At 37.2% G+C, this 17,255-nt stretch overlaps 1 protein-coding gene across 1 annotated transcript; it reads right to left on the bottom strand.

Annotated features, from left to right (window-relative positions):
* Positions 1 to 2,090: 2,090 nt before the first annotated feature.
* On the bottom strand, positions 2,091 to 17,093 carry ntf3 (neurotrophin 3). The gene is made up of 2 exons (XM_016516454.1): positions 16,963 to 17,093; positions 2,091 to 2,994 (listed from the first exon to the last, which is right to left on the bottom strand). The coding sequence occupies exons 1-2, from the start codon at positions 16,978 to 16,980 to the stop codon at positions 2,227 to 2,229; spliced, it is 786 nt and encodes a 261-aa protein (XP_016371940.1). The 5' UTR covers positions 16,981 to 17,093; the 3' UTR covers positions 2,091 to 2,226.
* Positions 17,094 to 17,255: the final 162 nt, after the last annotated feature.

Genomic DNA, 17,255 nt, shown 5'->3' on the forward strand with positions numbered 1-17,255 from the left:
CAGGTCACGAAGAGAGTCGTCAGCCACAAAAAAGCAAAAACTTTTGCTTGTTTAAAAGTGCCTTTCTCCAACAACCCGTGAAGCATTAAAAAGCAATAAAACCAATTTTTATACTGATCTTTTTATAGCCACATTATAATAGACGATTTAATGCTAATAAAGCTTTATGTTCGGACCTTGGAGGACGAAGTCTTGGCACTTCACTTCCTGTAGTAATGGGTTTGGACCTCATTCCAGCTTATCCTGCTAGTTTTATATGCTGATATAAATGTAGGTGGTATTATATGCAGGTAGTAAATTTTGGTTTCTACATGATGTTCCTTGTGGACAGTTTGTCCAATCAGAGTTGACCTGGGTCATGTGTCACAAAGATAAGCTTGCAACAGCCAAGCCAAAGCTGTCTGGCCTTTCTTCAAATGACTGCGAGTGCTGTCTATACGCTTCTGATATGCTTTGCTGACAAACATGTTGTCTTGGTTATAACATATTTATTGTGGAGGAGTACAAAACATTAATTTGTTGAAGAGACTGACATGTTTTGTAAAGTCATTGCGTATCGCAAATCGTACTGAAATCTCTTTACCTTAGTATCTCCTGACTAGCGATTGAGCAAGTCTCTTTATATAAACGTACAGCAGGAAAACATGGCAGGCCTTTTTTTAGCCGCAGCGCACCGGTGAAATGCTCATCTGTGCTCAAGATGAGTCTGACAAGAGCGAAACCCTCTTAAGGGGGAGATTACGTGTTCAAATCCCAGCTCTGCATGTATGTACATCGTCTTAAGGCAGCTTTACCTCTGTGTAAGACTACAGTGTTATTAGCAACGGCCCATTTTGTTTACATGCTGCTCTTGCGTGTGCTGGCTACGCTCTTTAAGGTGGTGAAGTTGCTACTGGTCATAGCAGGTGATCAAAAAGAGGTTAAAAGTGCAGTAAGCTTATTTCTGGTGGTTTCTGGAGGGCTGGGCGGGGCGCCAGAGAAGGGCGTGGTAAGTGGGAGGAGTCTTTGCTCCTCCATTTGCTGAGGAGCTTCCTCAGGGCTACAAAGCTACACAATGGAGAGCAACAATTTCATCATTGGACCCTTAAAAGTTAATACTTGGCTGCTTTCGTTCCCACTTTATTGCGGCTATGTTGGAATGCGCTAAAAGCAATTTCTTATGTTCTGCTAGGATTGACTCTCTGCATCTAGAAACCACTAATAGGAGTGTTTAGAAAAAATATATATTTCTTAGGTATTTCATGCAGTTTTGCTACACTGTATGTTTACACATTTCCATACAAAATACGACAACAACTGTGATTCGTTTTCCCAGTCACGAAGAGGATATACTGGCAGCCTGTTTCAGTAGAAAAACTGGTTTTCATGAACAATACTGAAGTTAATATGATATTGAGTGATATGTGTTTTCCATTGCAACTGTTCCCAAGGTCCAGGAGTGACGTGTCCTCTGACTCTGATACGTGAGCAAGGCACAATTCAGCATGCAATGCTCCTGTAGCTTAGCGGCATTGCAAGTTATTGTAAGTCTTTTTTTTTTTTTTTTTTTAATATTTTTTATTTCAAACAACTTAAAAAAATAATAGGATAATAGTGAGACAGGAAGCGAAGTGGAAGAGAGAGGGGGGATGGGATCGGGAAAGGTCCGCGAGCCGGGACTCAAACACGGGACGCCCGAAGCGCAATGGCGCTATATGTCGACGTGCTGCCCACGAGGCTATCGGTGCCGACAATGTTAGTTTACTTCTAAATATTTTTACAGTATTTTTCTTCCGAGAAAACAGGTTAAAATATTCATAAATCAAACTGCACAATACAGTCTACAAATTTTGTTTATTCAAACACCAGAATGACAATGTCCCTCCTGCTAACACCACCTGCAACCTACTAGCAAATAGCAAATAGTTGTTTATGAATACCCTGCTGTGGATGGCCAGGAAAGGAGTAAGGTGGTGAACAGACCCTGACATTTTACTGACTTCACCCTTCCACACTGTGTCACCCAGGAGGATAATGAAACCCAGTGTGGCCGTGTGGCCATGCATGCGCCGACACGAGAGTGACAAGCAAACAACTTAAATAAATAACAAGTATATTTATACATTATACATAGACATGTATAAACTATATGCATTCCATATAACTTAAATAATAATTTATATTTATATATTTACAGCCCCCCCAGGGAACATAAGTAAGATAATAGAGAAGTCGCTGCAGTGTTTTTCACGTCCTGCGGTGTTTGCGTGAGAGCGCGCAGACGCACGCGGTGTCTATCCGTATCCAGCTCCATTCCACAGATGATTTATCCTGAGTGAGAGCACGCACAAAAGTCTGCGAGGTTTTGCACTGCGAGTTCCAATGCTTTTCGTCAATACCCCGACACCTGCCCTTTTGGGACTTGCCGGTGTTACATCTTGTCTCATAAAAGTACTGCTTGATATTTGTACGTCCTGCATTGATGGACCCCAAAATCGTGACCACTTGTCCATAAATGTCCACAGCCGTGGTCCTGTCTGTCACCCACAGGTTGACACTGTCGCACACCGAAAACTCGCCTCTGTAGCTCTTGTGCTCAGCATTGCGCTTCTGCCGCGTCTTGTTGGCGCCGCTGCCGTCCTGGTTGCTGACAAAGTCATCCATGAGGTAGAGCGGTGGCGGCTGAAGCGGAGGTAGGTCGCTGAGGAGCACGCGAGGCGAGTTGTAACGTTTGTGCTGACGCAGAAGCTCAGTCGGGATGTCCGTTACGGGCTGGTCGCTGACTATCTCCCTATAGTCAGTCACTGCAGGCGTGTTTATGGTGGAGGAAGGAAGCGCGTCGTCCTGCTTCTGACGGCTGCGGCTGATGTCGGCCTGCAGGAGCTTTATGATGAGCGTGTTGATGGGGTCCTGCGTGGGGCGCTGCTTGTCCATCGTAGAAGCTGAGATACCATAGAGGTACACGAGGAACATCACGTACAGCAAGATGGACATCACTAGATTCACCTGTAAGATCTGTGGAGAAACAGAATACAGTTTTATAAGCATGGTAGCAAACAAAACCAATCAACTTTTGTTATTTTTGGTCCTGCAACAGCACTGAATTCTCATGAAGCTCATTGTTGCACTTCAAAAAGTAGTGGCACTTCTCCAGCACATCTGCATGGCGTCTGGGCACACAGTTAATGTGTGCGGTAAAAGATGGCCTGCAATGACATGCATACCAGCATGTTTGGAAGGCCACCCTTTTGGCATATTTATTTGAGTGCCTAGCGCATCCATTTGGCAAGGTGTACTCTCTGTTTCATGACTGAGTGTAATAGCATGAAACAGAAACCACAAAGTGCAAAACTGTGTATAAGTATATTCTGCTAAAGCAATGGAGCGTCATTAGCGTGCACCATATCGCAGTGGTATAACAGATTAGAGGTTATTTAGAATGGATTCAAACTCAACTAAAAATGAACAAAAAATGACCTATACACTCATATAACTTTTATTTCTGTACTTATATTTTTTCCTTGCAATTATAATTAATAGGGACTACAGCTTTTCAAGAACCACTTACATTTCGATTTGTTCCTCACACTTAAAAAATACGGCATACAAGTACATTTTTTTAAGACTTGTATGATATTTTACAAGGATTTAATTACAAAATCTTGGGGAAAAAAACTACCAGAACATTCATCCATTTCTCTGGTGACAGTTAGTTACTGTTCACTTCATCAGTTAACATGAATTAACAATAAATAAATTATTAATCTTAACTAGTGTTCATTTCAACATTTACCAATTCATTATTAAAATCTACCAATACACTATTAAAATAAAAAGTCGTATCTGTTAATATTATGTAATGGACTTGAGCTAACATGACCATTTGTTTTTTTATGACATTAATAAATATTAACAAATACTTGAACAAATGGAATAAATGTATTTCTCATTGTTAGTTAATGCTAACTGCACTGAAAAAGGTAACCTAAAATGGTAACATCTAAATTAACTGGTTTTATTCAAGTCAAAAACAATATTTAATATCAGTGAATCAACCTAAATATATAAATTTATACCAAAAAAAAGGGTTAAATAAGGTAAAAATAGCATAAAGTGTTACCATTTCTCCTTTTTTGTCTCACAGAAGAAACCTTTTTTTTTTTCAATTGTGGGTGAACTACTGTATTCTTTTAACACAATATTGCCTTTTTTCATATTGCTTCAAGTAAGGACTGTCCTTTGTGAGCCGTTTGTGGTATTTAGTGCAGATTCTCATGCTAAATAAGGTAAGAGTTGTGGTCTACCATAAGCTTGTGTGGTTATTTTAATACTAACAATTACAGTTAACAGCCTTTCAATTTTCTTTTCAACAGTATGCAAGCAGTAGGCCTCACTTGGCAATTATCAGATGCGTCACTTTCCTGGTATGACATTGTCTCACAGAAGAAACCTTTTTTTTTTCAATTGTGGGTGAACTACTGTATTCTTTTAACACAATATTGCCTTTTTTCATATTGCTTCAAGTAAGGACTGTCCTTTGTGAGCCGTTTGTGGTATTTAGTGCAGATTCTCATGCTAAATAAGGTAAGAGTTGTGGTCTACCATAAGCTTGTGTGGTTATTTTAATACTAACAATTACAGTTAACAGCCTTTCAATTTTCTTTTCAACAGTATGCAAGCAGTAGGCCTCACTTGGCAATTATCAGATGCGTCACTTTCCTGGTATGACATGGGTACCAATTCTTTTTCATAACTTGCATATAACTAGGCACTAGTAAAAGTACACGTTCCTCCTCAGTTCTACCTCAATAACCAGACACTGACTTGTTGCTTTCAGGTTTTCTTTCAGATCTATATCTCCATATGTTTTAATATGTCTCCATATGTCTAATGTTTTGAGATCACCTCCCACCCCCAAGAGCAAAACATCTTAACATCAAACCCAGTGCAGTCAAATCGTAAGTGACACTAAACTACAGACTCCAGTGCAAAGTACAGGAACTGAAGTCTAATGATAGCACTGATACAGAAAGACAGACGTGTTGCAGACAGGCAAGGGTTCCCGCTGCTACATCAAAGGTCCATTCAGCATCAGTGTCTAATGAAAATAAATATCCAGTGAGCTTCCTAATCTTCACGCTGCCCTGGGTGCTTCTATATCTTTTCAGAACTACATGTGTTGCCTTCGAAGAACCGCAGAGTTTGGGAGGTCTTGGCATGGTGGGCGATAACGTCATGGGATGCCTGGTTTGTTACATAAACGATTGGTTTTAAATTAGACTTTGGTGACGAAAACGAACACAAAAGACCTCTTGTTTTGTAGGAATGTTTGATCTTTCATCATTTGACACTGAGTTCAAAGTAGTTCACCTGAATTTTATGGAAAATTATCTCATTCGTCATTGATGTCACAAGTTTGCAGCCAATTGTTTGCACATACTTTCAACACTGACCTTTGTTGTTTGGCAGATTGAAATCTCGATGTCTTGAATGAGGGAGTGTGAATCAGACCTGCTGTGCTCAGAGGAGACTATTAATCACTCTGTCCTCATTACCAGTCAATAAGCACCCCTAATTTCGCTTTTTGGCAGGGGTGATGCCTGCAATTACACATCGGCGTTTCAAAAGAGGGGTGGCACGACAAAATCACCTTACAGGCACTGGCATAGAAAATGACTCAGTTTTATTGCCTTTACGGATTCTTTTTTTTTTTTTGCCTGTGTAGTCGCTGAATTCACAACAACCACATTTCTGAAGTTGTGACTGAATAATAATATATAATCTGTAGTAAAGAATTTAGCAAGGGAATTAGCTTAATTCTAAGGTGTGCTAATAAGCTAAATTTGATAAACCAAATCGAATTTACATTTGCAGGACATTTAGCAAGACACAAAGGGATCAAATTTGCTGAGAATCAAAATAACACCAAAAACGCAAAATCCCTGCAATTAAACTCTTTTTATGAGTGTTTGTTCAAAATGAAATATACATTATTTTAGCATAACAGTGATTTAAAAATGTAAACAGGCCTGTAAATTCTGTTTTTTTTTAATTCATTGAAATGGTTTTAAACATGGTAAATTTTTTGCCACTTGCTATGTGAATACAAACACACACACACACACACACACACACACACACAGACACAAGACTGCATTGGAAAATAATAGAGCAGAGGCACTGCTGAATTTCTTCTCCTATTTGAGCGAAGATGATCTTCTAGCATGCTCTGTATTGTTTACTTGAATGTTTCTGGTGTAGCTTTGAGATGTGGAAGAGTACAGAAAATGATCAGGCACTTTAGATCATTATATTTGAATTTCTGTTGCTATTTTTTACAGTACATAACAGGATGACACATACTTACAGTAGTTATGAATTAGTAAAATGATGCAAGTGTCGTTTTACTTTCATAAGATGACAGAAGCGAAGATAAGGTTTTCATTTTTCCATCCATAAATATATTTAAGAACAGTATTTTTGCATTTTAAAATAAAAAATATTAAATAAAAAACATTATCAAACTAAAATATAGTTACATAAAATATAGTTAGGTAATTTTTGACCACCATGTGAGCAGCACCAGAGAGTTAAAAAAAAGCAAAAAATGTACAACTGTTGGCTGAAACCAAAATGTGCTGTGTTTATACTGAAGCAAGAATTACGTGACTATCCCAGACAGCCTGTGAGAATGTATGTTTATTGATTACGAATTTGTTGTAATGTTTATATGCATTTGCAGTGAACTACTTCAAATTGTGCAACATTCCCATGTGCACTTTAATTGAGAACAGCAAACACCGATTTGAAATGCTTCGTCTTTGTTGACACTATTTGCGTCTCATACCCCATAAAATGCATAGCTCCAAGGGAAAGTGTACAAAACTGCAAGATACTGGAATGCACGTCAATTACTCTTCCCATTTGGGCTCATTTAGGTGAACCCTGGGTGGAACTTTACTTGGAGCTCCAGACCAGGGTTACAACAGATAATCTTTTTCATCCTCTTAAGTGCGATCAAATGCTTGGCTATGTTTGTATACATCCAGTAAGCTGTTAAAAGGTTTCTTCTACATTAAGCTGCAAAAATTGCCTATAATGAGCAACTCGGTCATGTTAAAGTCACTTGCTTCTCTTTAAGTGTAATTTATAGCACAACAAATGATGAGCTAGAAGCACATGCACTTGAATCTGTTTTGACTATGTTTGAATAGATAATCCTTTGCATCCTCTTAACTGCTCTCAAATACTTAGTTGTGTTTCTTTATGTGCTGTAAACATTGTCAGAGACCTACTAGGAATCACGGCTAATGCGATCCCTCACTAAACTAACAAGAGTTTAAGGTTTAAGAGTATCCATGCAGAAGGCCTTTTCCGAAAGCTTTCCTCTCAAAGTCGCGTTTAAAATCTCTAAGACCCTGACATGTTTCTTTAAGTTCCTTGCTCTGTCACATTGCATAAATGCAGGAAGTTCACATCTCACAGGAGCACAGATGTGCATTCATGTCTCTTCCTGGATGAGCAGCAGCTTAAACGTTTGTCCTCAGGAAGGTGCCAAAAAAGAGGTTTGGTAAGGGGAGATTCTTCTAACATTCCAAATGATAGCAGATCAGCTTGAGACACTGACCCAAGCTACACCTCACCATTTTAATTCAAAAACTTGTGGTATGCTAATGCTAATATGGAATTGCTCACTCTTTCATTCAATGTAAATCTCCATGCTAGCTGTATATCAGTCCTTCGGCTTTATTATTTCACTACTACAAATTTTAACGTAAATATGCTTTTTTTTCCAATAAAACACTAAAAGGGAGAAATTTGAAGAATCTCAATGCAGCTGTTTACAGCATACAATGATCACTCCAAAAAGGACATAAACACAATAAAATCACCACAGAAGAAGAACTTATGTCTTGTACGTTATATTCCAAGTCTTCTGAAGTCATACAATAGCTATGTGTGAAGAACAGCTATGTGTTTAAAAAAAAATTATTGCATCAATACACATTTGTGCTGGTGAGAAAAAGAATTAAGAGCTGAAGCATATAGAAAGGATTCAAATTAATTTGTTAATAAATAATAAATATTATTTTACATTAAATAATAAATGATATAATATTCCTCATATAGTGAATGACTTCAGAAGACTTTTGGACTACTTTATGGTGCTTTATATACACTGTTGTTATATATATATATATATATATATAAAATTGCATAAGAGTTTGCAATGACATTTTACTTTAAAATGCAATTTAAAAGAGAGGGAAAAGTGTTTGTGTGTGTGTGTGTGTGTGTATATATATATATATATATATATAGGCCTATATAAATTTTTATATATTTTAATATATTTTTTCATGACAATTATGTAAAATATCAACATATTTAAGGCTGTTTTCTAAGTAATTCTGTTGGAAAATGGTTATGATTAAGGCACAATAACAGAAGCTATATAATTTTCTGTTAAAATAATATTTATATTGTTACAAAGTTACAAATTATATTAAAAGGGGGTTACAACTTTGTTCATTTTATGAAATAACAAAGCAAAAGCCAAACTCAATAAAGTGCCCAAACTCACAGTGCACCTCAATGAATCCCTTAACACAATTAAATTGGAGAAAAATAAATAAATCGAGAGGCCTCAATGCACTTCATGCTCAAAACAGAATGTAGCCTAAGCTACTAAAGTTTTGTGTTTGGTAACATCCTTGGTCTGTCTGCTACAGGCCCACCGGGGTATAAATCACTCCGTGATCTTCACAGGCTCTTTTGCCTGACCCAAAATGAGCATAGCATGAAAGTAGTGGATGATTCTAAGTGGTGAATGATTTCGACTATTTCCCTTGGTGGCAGTTCCACTCACAACCTCCTAGCCAAACCACACCAGACTGTTTTAAGCGCCTGGAATGACACTCTAAGTTCACGTGATTGACCTAGTCAGCTGACAGGGCAGTTAATGGACCCTAGGTTGCTTTCTTAGGAATGTCCAAATTTGTTGACGCTCTAATCCATTTAAACTAGGTCAGAGAAGGGAAAAGCTGTCTGCGTACTTCGAGCAATTACGAAAATTCCAAGACAAGATAAGACTTTTCAAGCGGTATCAAGTTCAAAACACAAATCGTGATGATTAGCTACAGCATAAGCTCAACCATTCAGCTGTTTTCCATTCTTGCTAAGACTAAATTAAATTGTTGTGCAGTGCAGAAAGCTATTTAGGCATCACGTACGGCACATATACATGATTTTGGGCTATAAAAAAAATTATGCAACAAACAACAAATACAGCATATTTAAAGCTATCACATGTATGTCTGATTGTGAAAGATTTAAAAATTGCTCTAGGAGTGGACTGATCTTCAGTGGATCAGAAGGATATTGTTTTTAAATCACCCAGGGTCCTTTTTACTCCAGTACTGCTCTTCCTCAGCCAAAATGGATGCAGTGAAGGCAATAGATATCAACCCAACACTTTCCTTGACTAAATGCTTTGTGTTTCATCCCAGACACAAGCAAGCATTGTTTAGGAGCTCACAAGTCCATCGCCTCAGAAGTAAATTACCTCAGAAACTACATCAAGAAATTCCTTTCACTTACACACAAGTAAGTCTCACACAAACTGTCCTCTGCAATCAGTTTGGTCTCAGCAAAAAGGAACTACTTTTATATAACCTGAGTCTTGTGATACCAATGCACAAACCTTACCAGCTATTCTGGTAGCCTTTTCACTTTTCATTGGAAAGTATTTCTAGCCAATACTTCATAATGACATAATATTTAACGGCATAAAACAGCACACTCAGTGAACTCTTATTTCAGGGCATGGGAGCATTAGGTGTCAAAATCTGGTCCTTGATCTCCTTTAACTGGTTTAGGCCAATCGATGCACAGCTCTGCACTTGTCTTGGGATTAATCCTCATAAACACATGTGGTTTCCTTCATTTTAGAAACAGCAACCAAAAGGTCACTAGACGTCTGAATAAAAATGAGTTTTGTTAGTTTGATTATGTACAGCAAACCTGTTCTCCCAACAGCAAACCTTTCCACCAAACAGCTGTGATATATAACAAATAAACATCAATTGCATGCATATTTCTGTCTTGTTTTCAATTACATCTGAAGTTCAAACCTACAGAATAGCATGTTCATGTATGACAGGTGTTAATCTCTCACAGCACTGTGTCAGTGGCCTCGACATTGGGGCTTCTTCACCACCTACGCATATCATCTAAGACTGGTCAAGGAGGCTTACAACTCCCTGAGCTTTTAACTCCTAGAGGATTGGCCTGAGATTAGCAATAGCCTTCACACTACCCATTGCACCATTTAACACACCGTTCAGTCCGGCTTGCTAAAATAACGCAGATATTGGAGTTGCACGGTCAACATGAACTGGACTGTTTTAGCATTCATTGACTAATCCACTCAATGGCCAGTTTTATTGACATATTGACATATTTACAGCAAATATGAGTTTCTTTTCTGCTGTATGCATTTAGACATATATGATTATAAACAGTGTTGGGGGTAACATTACAAGTAGCTCGAGTTACGCATAATCAGATTACTTTTAAATTTACAACAAAATATCTGAGTTACGTTTTCAAATAAGTAATGCAAGTTACTTTGTTTTCCATTTATTGACTGAGACTGAAAAACTGAGAGAAAAATCGTAACATGATGCTTACTGTAGTTCTACACTACTCATCTCACTTACTCAAAAACAGATTCAGTATTCCTAGAAATGAACAAAAACAGTGAAATGCAAACTCAGAATATGACGCTAACCTGCAATAATTAAATCTGTTAAATAGCACAAATATACTTTTTGTATTTATTCTCACTGGTGACCTTTGATGGTCCAATTCAACCAAACAAATAAGTAAAAATGACTTTAGTTAAATATCACATTTGTGTGTGTGTTTTATTTATTGCTGCAATAAGAGTGTTATTGTTATTAGTTAATTTTTTGGTAGGAAGCCCAGCCCAGGTGAGTAAAATTAATGTAACACATTACTTTCCATAAAAAGTAACAAAATAACTTTTTTAGGGAGCAACACAATATTGTAATGCATTACTTTTAAAAGTAAAAGTATCTTTCCCCAACACTGATACGGCAAATAGAAAATCTACAGCCAGTTCTCCATTCTTAGGGTTATTTTCTGTCAGAGTGGGTTTGTAATCTTGAGAGGAGTGCCATATGTTCAACTACTGAATAGCAAGACAATCAATCAAGCTAACAGATACTGATATACTTTGTATACTTTAGTCACTAGGAGTTGGGTCTTAGCTTTGAAATCCTTCTGATTTGAAAACTGAATGAGTTTTCCATTCAGGCGCACTATGAACTGTTTAGCTATTGTATGAGATCAAAACATGTGCATGCATGCCACCGGAGAAATAGAAATAGTACAATGAGACGGAGAATACAATATTAAAAAAGGTTAAAGCCACTTAAAACTGACTGTTCTTAATGCACACAACTGTCTGTCAGCAAAGCATTGGCACGTTGAAAGCATCATGCAAAATGACATGCTATCTTATGGTATCTAATCTATTAACAGGACATGACACTATGACCGTACATATTTCTTGTGTGTTTCAGAAGAGCTACCCAAGTTGATGGACTCAGGATGGCTTTGGAGGCAGCATGCCAGCGGAAGAAATCCACACAGGATTTTCAAAGAAGGGCGTCTAATCCCTAATGCTGTCCAATTGCCTCCAGATGTTCCCCTAAAAGAGCTAAAAAATAGACCCCCACCCCGTCTGGACGTCTATCCATCCCTGACCAGCACCCTGCACTAACTTCCATGTGGATTCATCTCGGCTTGGTTCTGAATGGTTTTGAGATGTAAGACGCGACCTGCAGTGTTTGAAAACCCATCAAGCGGTGGCATTCATTACAATCAAGCAAATATATGCAGATGCACGCTGACTTTACATATTACGTTCAGAAGAGAAACATTTCAACTGTTATGATTTATTGGTTTGTTTTTGTCGAAGGTTTGCAGACTTTCAGTATTGAAAGCTAGACAAACTGTGTAAACTGTCAGCTCAAAGTACATACACATGAGCATTAGTTAACTCCAGTTCACATGAAGCGTTCTTATGAAGCAGGCTAGCTTAGCATGTCATGTTTTCAGTGCCTCGTGATGGAGTTGTTCAGTGTAGGGGACGCATTGCAGCTGTTTGGCAGCTTGTGTCAACACCTCCCTTCAACACACTTCATTCAGTCGGCATGTGTTTTTCTGAAGTTCTGATTACCAGCCAAAGCACTGAATGGTATATTCTATGACAAGCGTAAGTTAATATGACAAAACTAAAAAATATGCCATTACAACACCAGGAAAGGGCTAAATTCTTTAAGATTTAAGACTTTTATAGTTATAGTTATCTTGGTCTCACAAGCATCATCCCAGGTAAGACATTTAGGATATAACAACATTGTGGGAACATTGTTTTGAAATGTTTCTAATGTAAAGTACCTAAATACTCTAAGAACGTTAAAATGTCCGTTTTCTTGTTGGAATTAAAATGTTATTTAAAGGTTCCTAAAACATTTCTCACAACGTTCTACTAACTTTATTTTCACCAAAAATATGTTATCTGAATGTTTTTTTTTTTTATATTCTAAGAACGTTAAAATGTCCAGTTTTCATGTCGTGATTAGAATGTTATTTAAAGGTTTCTAAAACGTTACTTACATCATTACTAACTTTTTTGCTCAGAGTAAAACATTAATTGAACATTTGTTTTTTTAGTTTCTAAGAATGTTAAAATAACCAGTTTTCTTGTTGAAATTAGAAAATTTTTTAAAGGTTCCTAAATCATTATCCAAAATGTGAATTTAATGTTTATTTTTAATATACTAAGGACATTTTCTCTCAACATTATGAGAACATTCATCAAGTATAAATAACATCATAAGGACATCCCTGAGAATGTTGTTCTAAGAATGATTTCTCTCAATGTTATAAGAACATATATTAAATATTATTAAAGTTATAAGAATGCTCCATAAACATTACTGTCAGTCCTGTGTCTTCTGTTTTGTTCCCCACGTGCTTTCCATGACCCAGTTTTCCCTCATGTTTGATTATGGTTATTGATTTCAGGTGTTCCTCATTGTGTCCCTCCTCTAGTCCTGTGTATTTAAAGTGTTTCCTGTTTTGAGTTCTCGGTCCGGTTTTGAATGTCGTCTACATCTATGTGTGTGTTCCTGGTTTTCTTTGGATGTTAATTAAAGTCTCCTAGTTGAAGTACTCCACGTCTCCTCGTTCCTCGCTCCACGCTCTCTCACAGTAGTGGTGCATGACAATTTCTTTAATAACTTTGGTTTCAAACATTTACATAACTTTTTAAAAATGTTAGTAAAAGTTGTTATAATGTTCCCTGTTTGCTGGGATTTAGCAAAAAATTAATAGGTCTTCCATAGCATTACAACTTGTAAGTTCTGATTATCAGCCAATGCACTGAATGGTATATTCTATGACAAGTCTACGTTAAAACGACAAAACTGAAAAATGCATGTCAAATTTTGGTGGCCAATGCCTTCCTGTTTTTGGCACTATTAGAGCGAATGCAACAGTAAAAGTCTAAATTCCACAAGATTTAAGAATTAGAGGTAATAGTTACCATCTTGGCCTCAAAATCAGCATTTAACAGAAGGAAAATAGTTATTTACATAATTTTCTTCCAACAAATGGCCTTCCATAGCATCACAACTGGTGATTTTTGTCATGAATGATGATTTGAATGCAATTCAAAGTACAAAAATGTCAAAGTCAGGTGTCTTCATTAAAGCATGGTGCTATAAAACAGAACTCAGGCTATTAGCGTGAAGTCTGGGAGTCATTAGCGATTAGCTTGGCTTTTATAGAAAAATAAACACAGAAAATGCTCTTTGTTTGACATGGCACTGCCAAACACAACAGTTAGTGTAATTAACACATCTTGGAGTTTGTAATGTGATCATGTTGGTTGTTTTGATGTAATGTGATAGATGGGTGTTTGGCAGCTGACAGCAACACTTTGTCAAGGATACAAACTACAAAAGGTGTAGCTACTTCCCACTCAGTAGCGTTGAAATATCTACCGTGGCTTTATGTTTAATGCATAACAACTCATGGCACTTCCAATACAAATGTCCAAAGCCTTTTGGAAAAACTAAAGTATTCTGGGTATACTCATGCACAATTAAGACAAGACAAAAAAGGTTTTCAATCAAGTCCAAATTTATTTTAAAGAAAAATGGGTCGTATTTCTTATTTTGTTCCTATTTAAAATTGTAATAACATATAGTTTTCGTCATGAAAATAGCCAAAGAAGCTGACATGGTATTTAAAAACAAAAACAAACACACACACAAATTATCTCCTGACTACAATATCCATAATATTTTTGTGAGGAGTGTGTGGTTTTAAAATGGCGACTGTTTAGACAGCAACCACAGAAAATCAAACACCATCATTCCCAGCTAACAGAAAACGTTCTCAGAACATTCTGACAAGGTTCTCTCAAAGTTATGAACAAATGTTCTTCCAGTATCGTTAGTAGAATGTTTGGTAAAAGTTATCTGCCCTTTAACAATATTCTAAAAACGAATGTTTAGATATTCAGAATTTTCAGAATATTCAGAATGTACAGAGAACATTAAAAAGTAACATTCTGATAATGTTTGCAAAATGATAAAATGGAACGTTCGTATAACCAAGAAAAAATATTTTTAAAACATTTAAAAAACTGGATGTTTCGAACATTCAGAGAACATTCAGAAATAATCACTTTTTTTCCTTTAACTAATCCAAATTGTTCCTAGAATATACATTTGTTAGCTGGGTTGAAGCAATATCTCTCTTTGGAATAAAGATGAATGCTCTTCTTGGGATTCTCACCATTAGTAAAACATCCCAACAAGATAATATTAATAGGCACATATGGAAATGTACAACTAAATTCTGGTATAGCATTTGATGTTCCAACTAATTAGCAAACCAGAACAGTGCATGTAAAAGCACAAGTATGGAAGTATTAGAATACCCAGCATGCCATGCTTCCGTGTTCCGTGTCACACAATATCAATGCCTGATAAGGTAAACATGACAGAAAAGAATGGAAACATTATTACAAATTCTGTGCTGTTAAGCTGTGCAATATATTGTTGCACTATCACTGTTTTCTATACAATAATCAATAGTGTGCAAAATGAAATGTTACTAAGAAAATGAAGAGTTACTAAGAAGTGCTTCATTTCTTTGAACCAGGCCTTGATAAATGATGTATTTAGGCCTGGCTGCCATCTGTCATTTCAATGATGGGTCTGTCAGTGCAGTTTACTGACAGCTTAGACTGTAAACTGTTAGCATAGCATGCCTTTTAAAATATGAAAACAGCTAGGACACATTTATCAAGATGAAAATTTTAATTTCATTCTCTATCTATTTGCATGATTTGGCATTCATAAAGTAGGCCTATTCTATAATGAGACGATCCATATATGGTCACCGTTGTGAATTTCCCACAGTTTACACATAGTGACCAAAAAAAGAGACTGAGGTAGTTTTTGGGTATGAGTGACCCATGATAAAGTTGATGAGATCCCTTGATGGCCAGCCAACATTTTTTGCTGTTCCCATTTTAAAGTGACAGATAGTTGCCCAGAAAAATAAGAATGAAGGCTCTGAACATTTATCACCACAGTTTTCAGAGCCACTACGCAGTTGAACTCAAAGTACTGTAGAGCCTGGAAGTGTTTCAAAGCCGCAATAATTGAGAAAATCACATAAGTGAATTGGTTATCCCATTAGCTAGTGGACTAAAACACCTATTGTATACGAAGTGTGCAATGTCACCAGGCCTAGTTAAGCCTTGCTATTCTGCAAACAGATAAAAATTGCAAATTCAGAAAATTTGATTAAGGGAGTATTTGCTTTTTAGATTTCTTATTTTCTTTTCTTATTTTTTCTTATTTTAAATAAAATGCTGTGTATTTATGCATATGCTAAAGAACACCTCAAATAGTGCCAAGGGTTCCCATATTTCTTTTGACACGTTCACCAGTAAATCGAAATTATTTGCATTAACCCTTTAGCCTCCCCGTCAGTGGATGCCTCGTGTCAAATCCTTTATTTGACAGATGCTTGTTTCAGGAGCATGTCTGCACAAGACTTGACGCATGGCTTCCCTCGACACACACAGCAGGGAAACATAAGCAGAAATACACGCAGAGAGGGCTATCAAATATACAGTACAACAAGTGTGTGTGGGGGGGGATATGCATGCAGCTTCCAGTTGATGAACAAGAAAAGCAATAACTTGAACCCACAGAAAAAACTTGAAGAGCTTCGAGAGCACTGGCATCTCCAGCGCAGATTTATGTGGATTATCTGTTTTAGGGATTGTCTGCCAATCTCAGCCAGATCTCAGAGGAAAACCCAAGAGCAAAGTGTTTAGACAACATCTAAGTATATTTTAAAGTCTTGCATTCAAGTTTTCATGTTGTTTTATCCGTTAAAGTCGAGCAACTTTTCAAATTACAGCATTTGAGCCTTTCATATACTCAATATTTCTATATCTAGACAGATATAAAGTTACGCTATAGACAGATCCAGACACCTATTTATAGTTAGAAGAACTCGTATTAAAAGACTCTTGGAATAGAAAAAGAGTTGTCTTGGCAATCTATTGTTTTGTGCATAAAAAGGAGAGCACTTTGAAAGGTAAGAGGTGAATTTACCCCTACTGGTTTTCAATTCAGCCCGAGGCACTGAGCAGTTCACGTTCTTCTCAAATACACAAATATGCAGAAAGTTCCTAAAACACGTTAACGCTAATATTTTGGAGCAATATGTTTTGCCAGAAAACGCATTGTTTTAAGCGCAAATCTTCGCTGTGTGAACTTTTTCAATTGTAAATCGCACACAAACTGTCCTGGAGATCAAGCGCAAATGCGACCAAACAAACTTTCCAAAGATACATACCGTAATAAAGGTAACCATAGCATCGGTGAGGAAGTATTCAGCAGTGCCGACATGAAGGTGATGAGTTTATAACGAATCCTTTTTGAAAGTTTCCGGATAGAAAGCACGCGCTGCGTGATGAGAGTCTTACTGGCGAGTACAGCGCGCAGATCTAGAAAGCACGCGCTGCGTGATGAGAGTCTTACTGGCGAGTACAGCGCGCAGATCTAGAAAGCACGCGCTGCGTGATGAGAGTCTTACTGGCGAGTACAGCGCGCAGATCCCTCTCTCTCTCTCTCTCTCTCTCTCTCTCT

The sequence above is a fragment of the Sinocyclocheilus rhinocerous genome, unplaced genomic scaffold (genome assembly GCF_001515625.1).
Source record: "Sinocyclocheilus rhinocerous isolate Xijiao unplaced genomic scaffold, SAMN03320098_v1.1 scaffold208, whole genome shotgun sequence".
Classification (NCBI taxonomy): Eukaryota; Metazoa; Chordata; class Actinopteri; order Cypriniformes; family Cyprinidae; genus Sinocyclocheilus; species Sinocyclocheilus rhinocerous.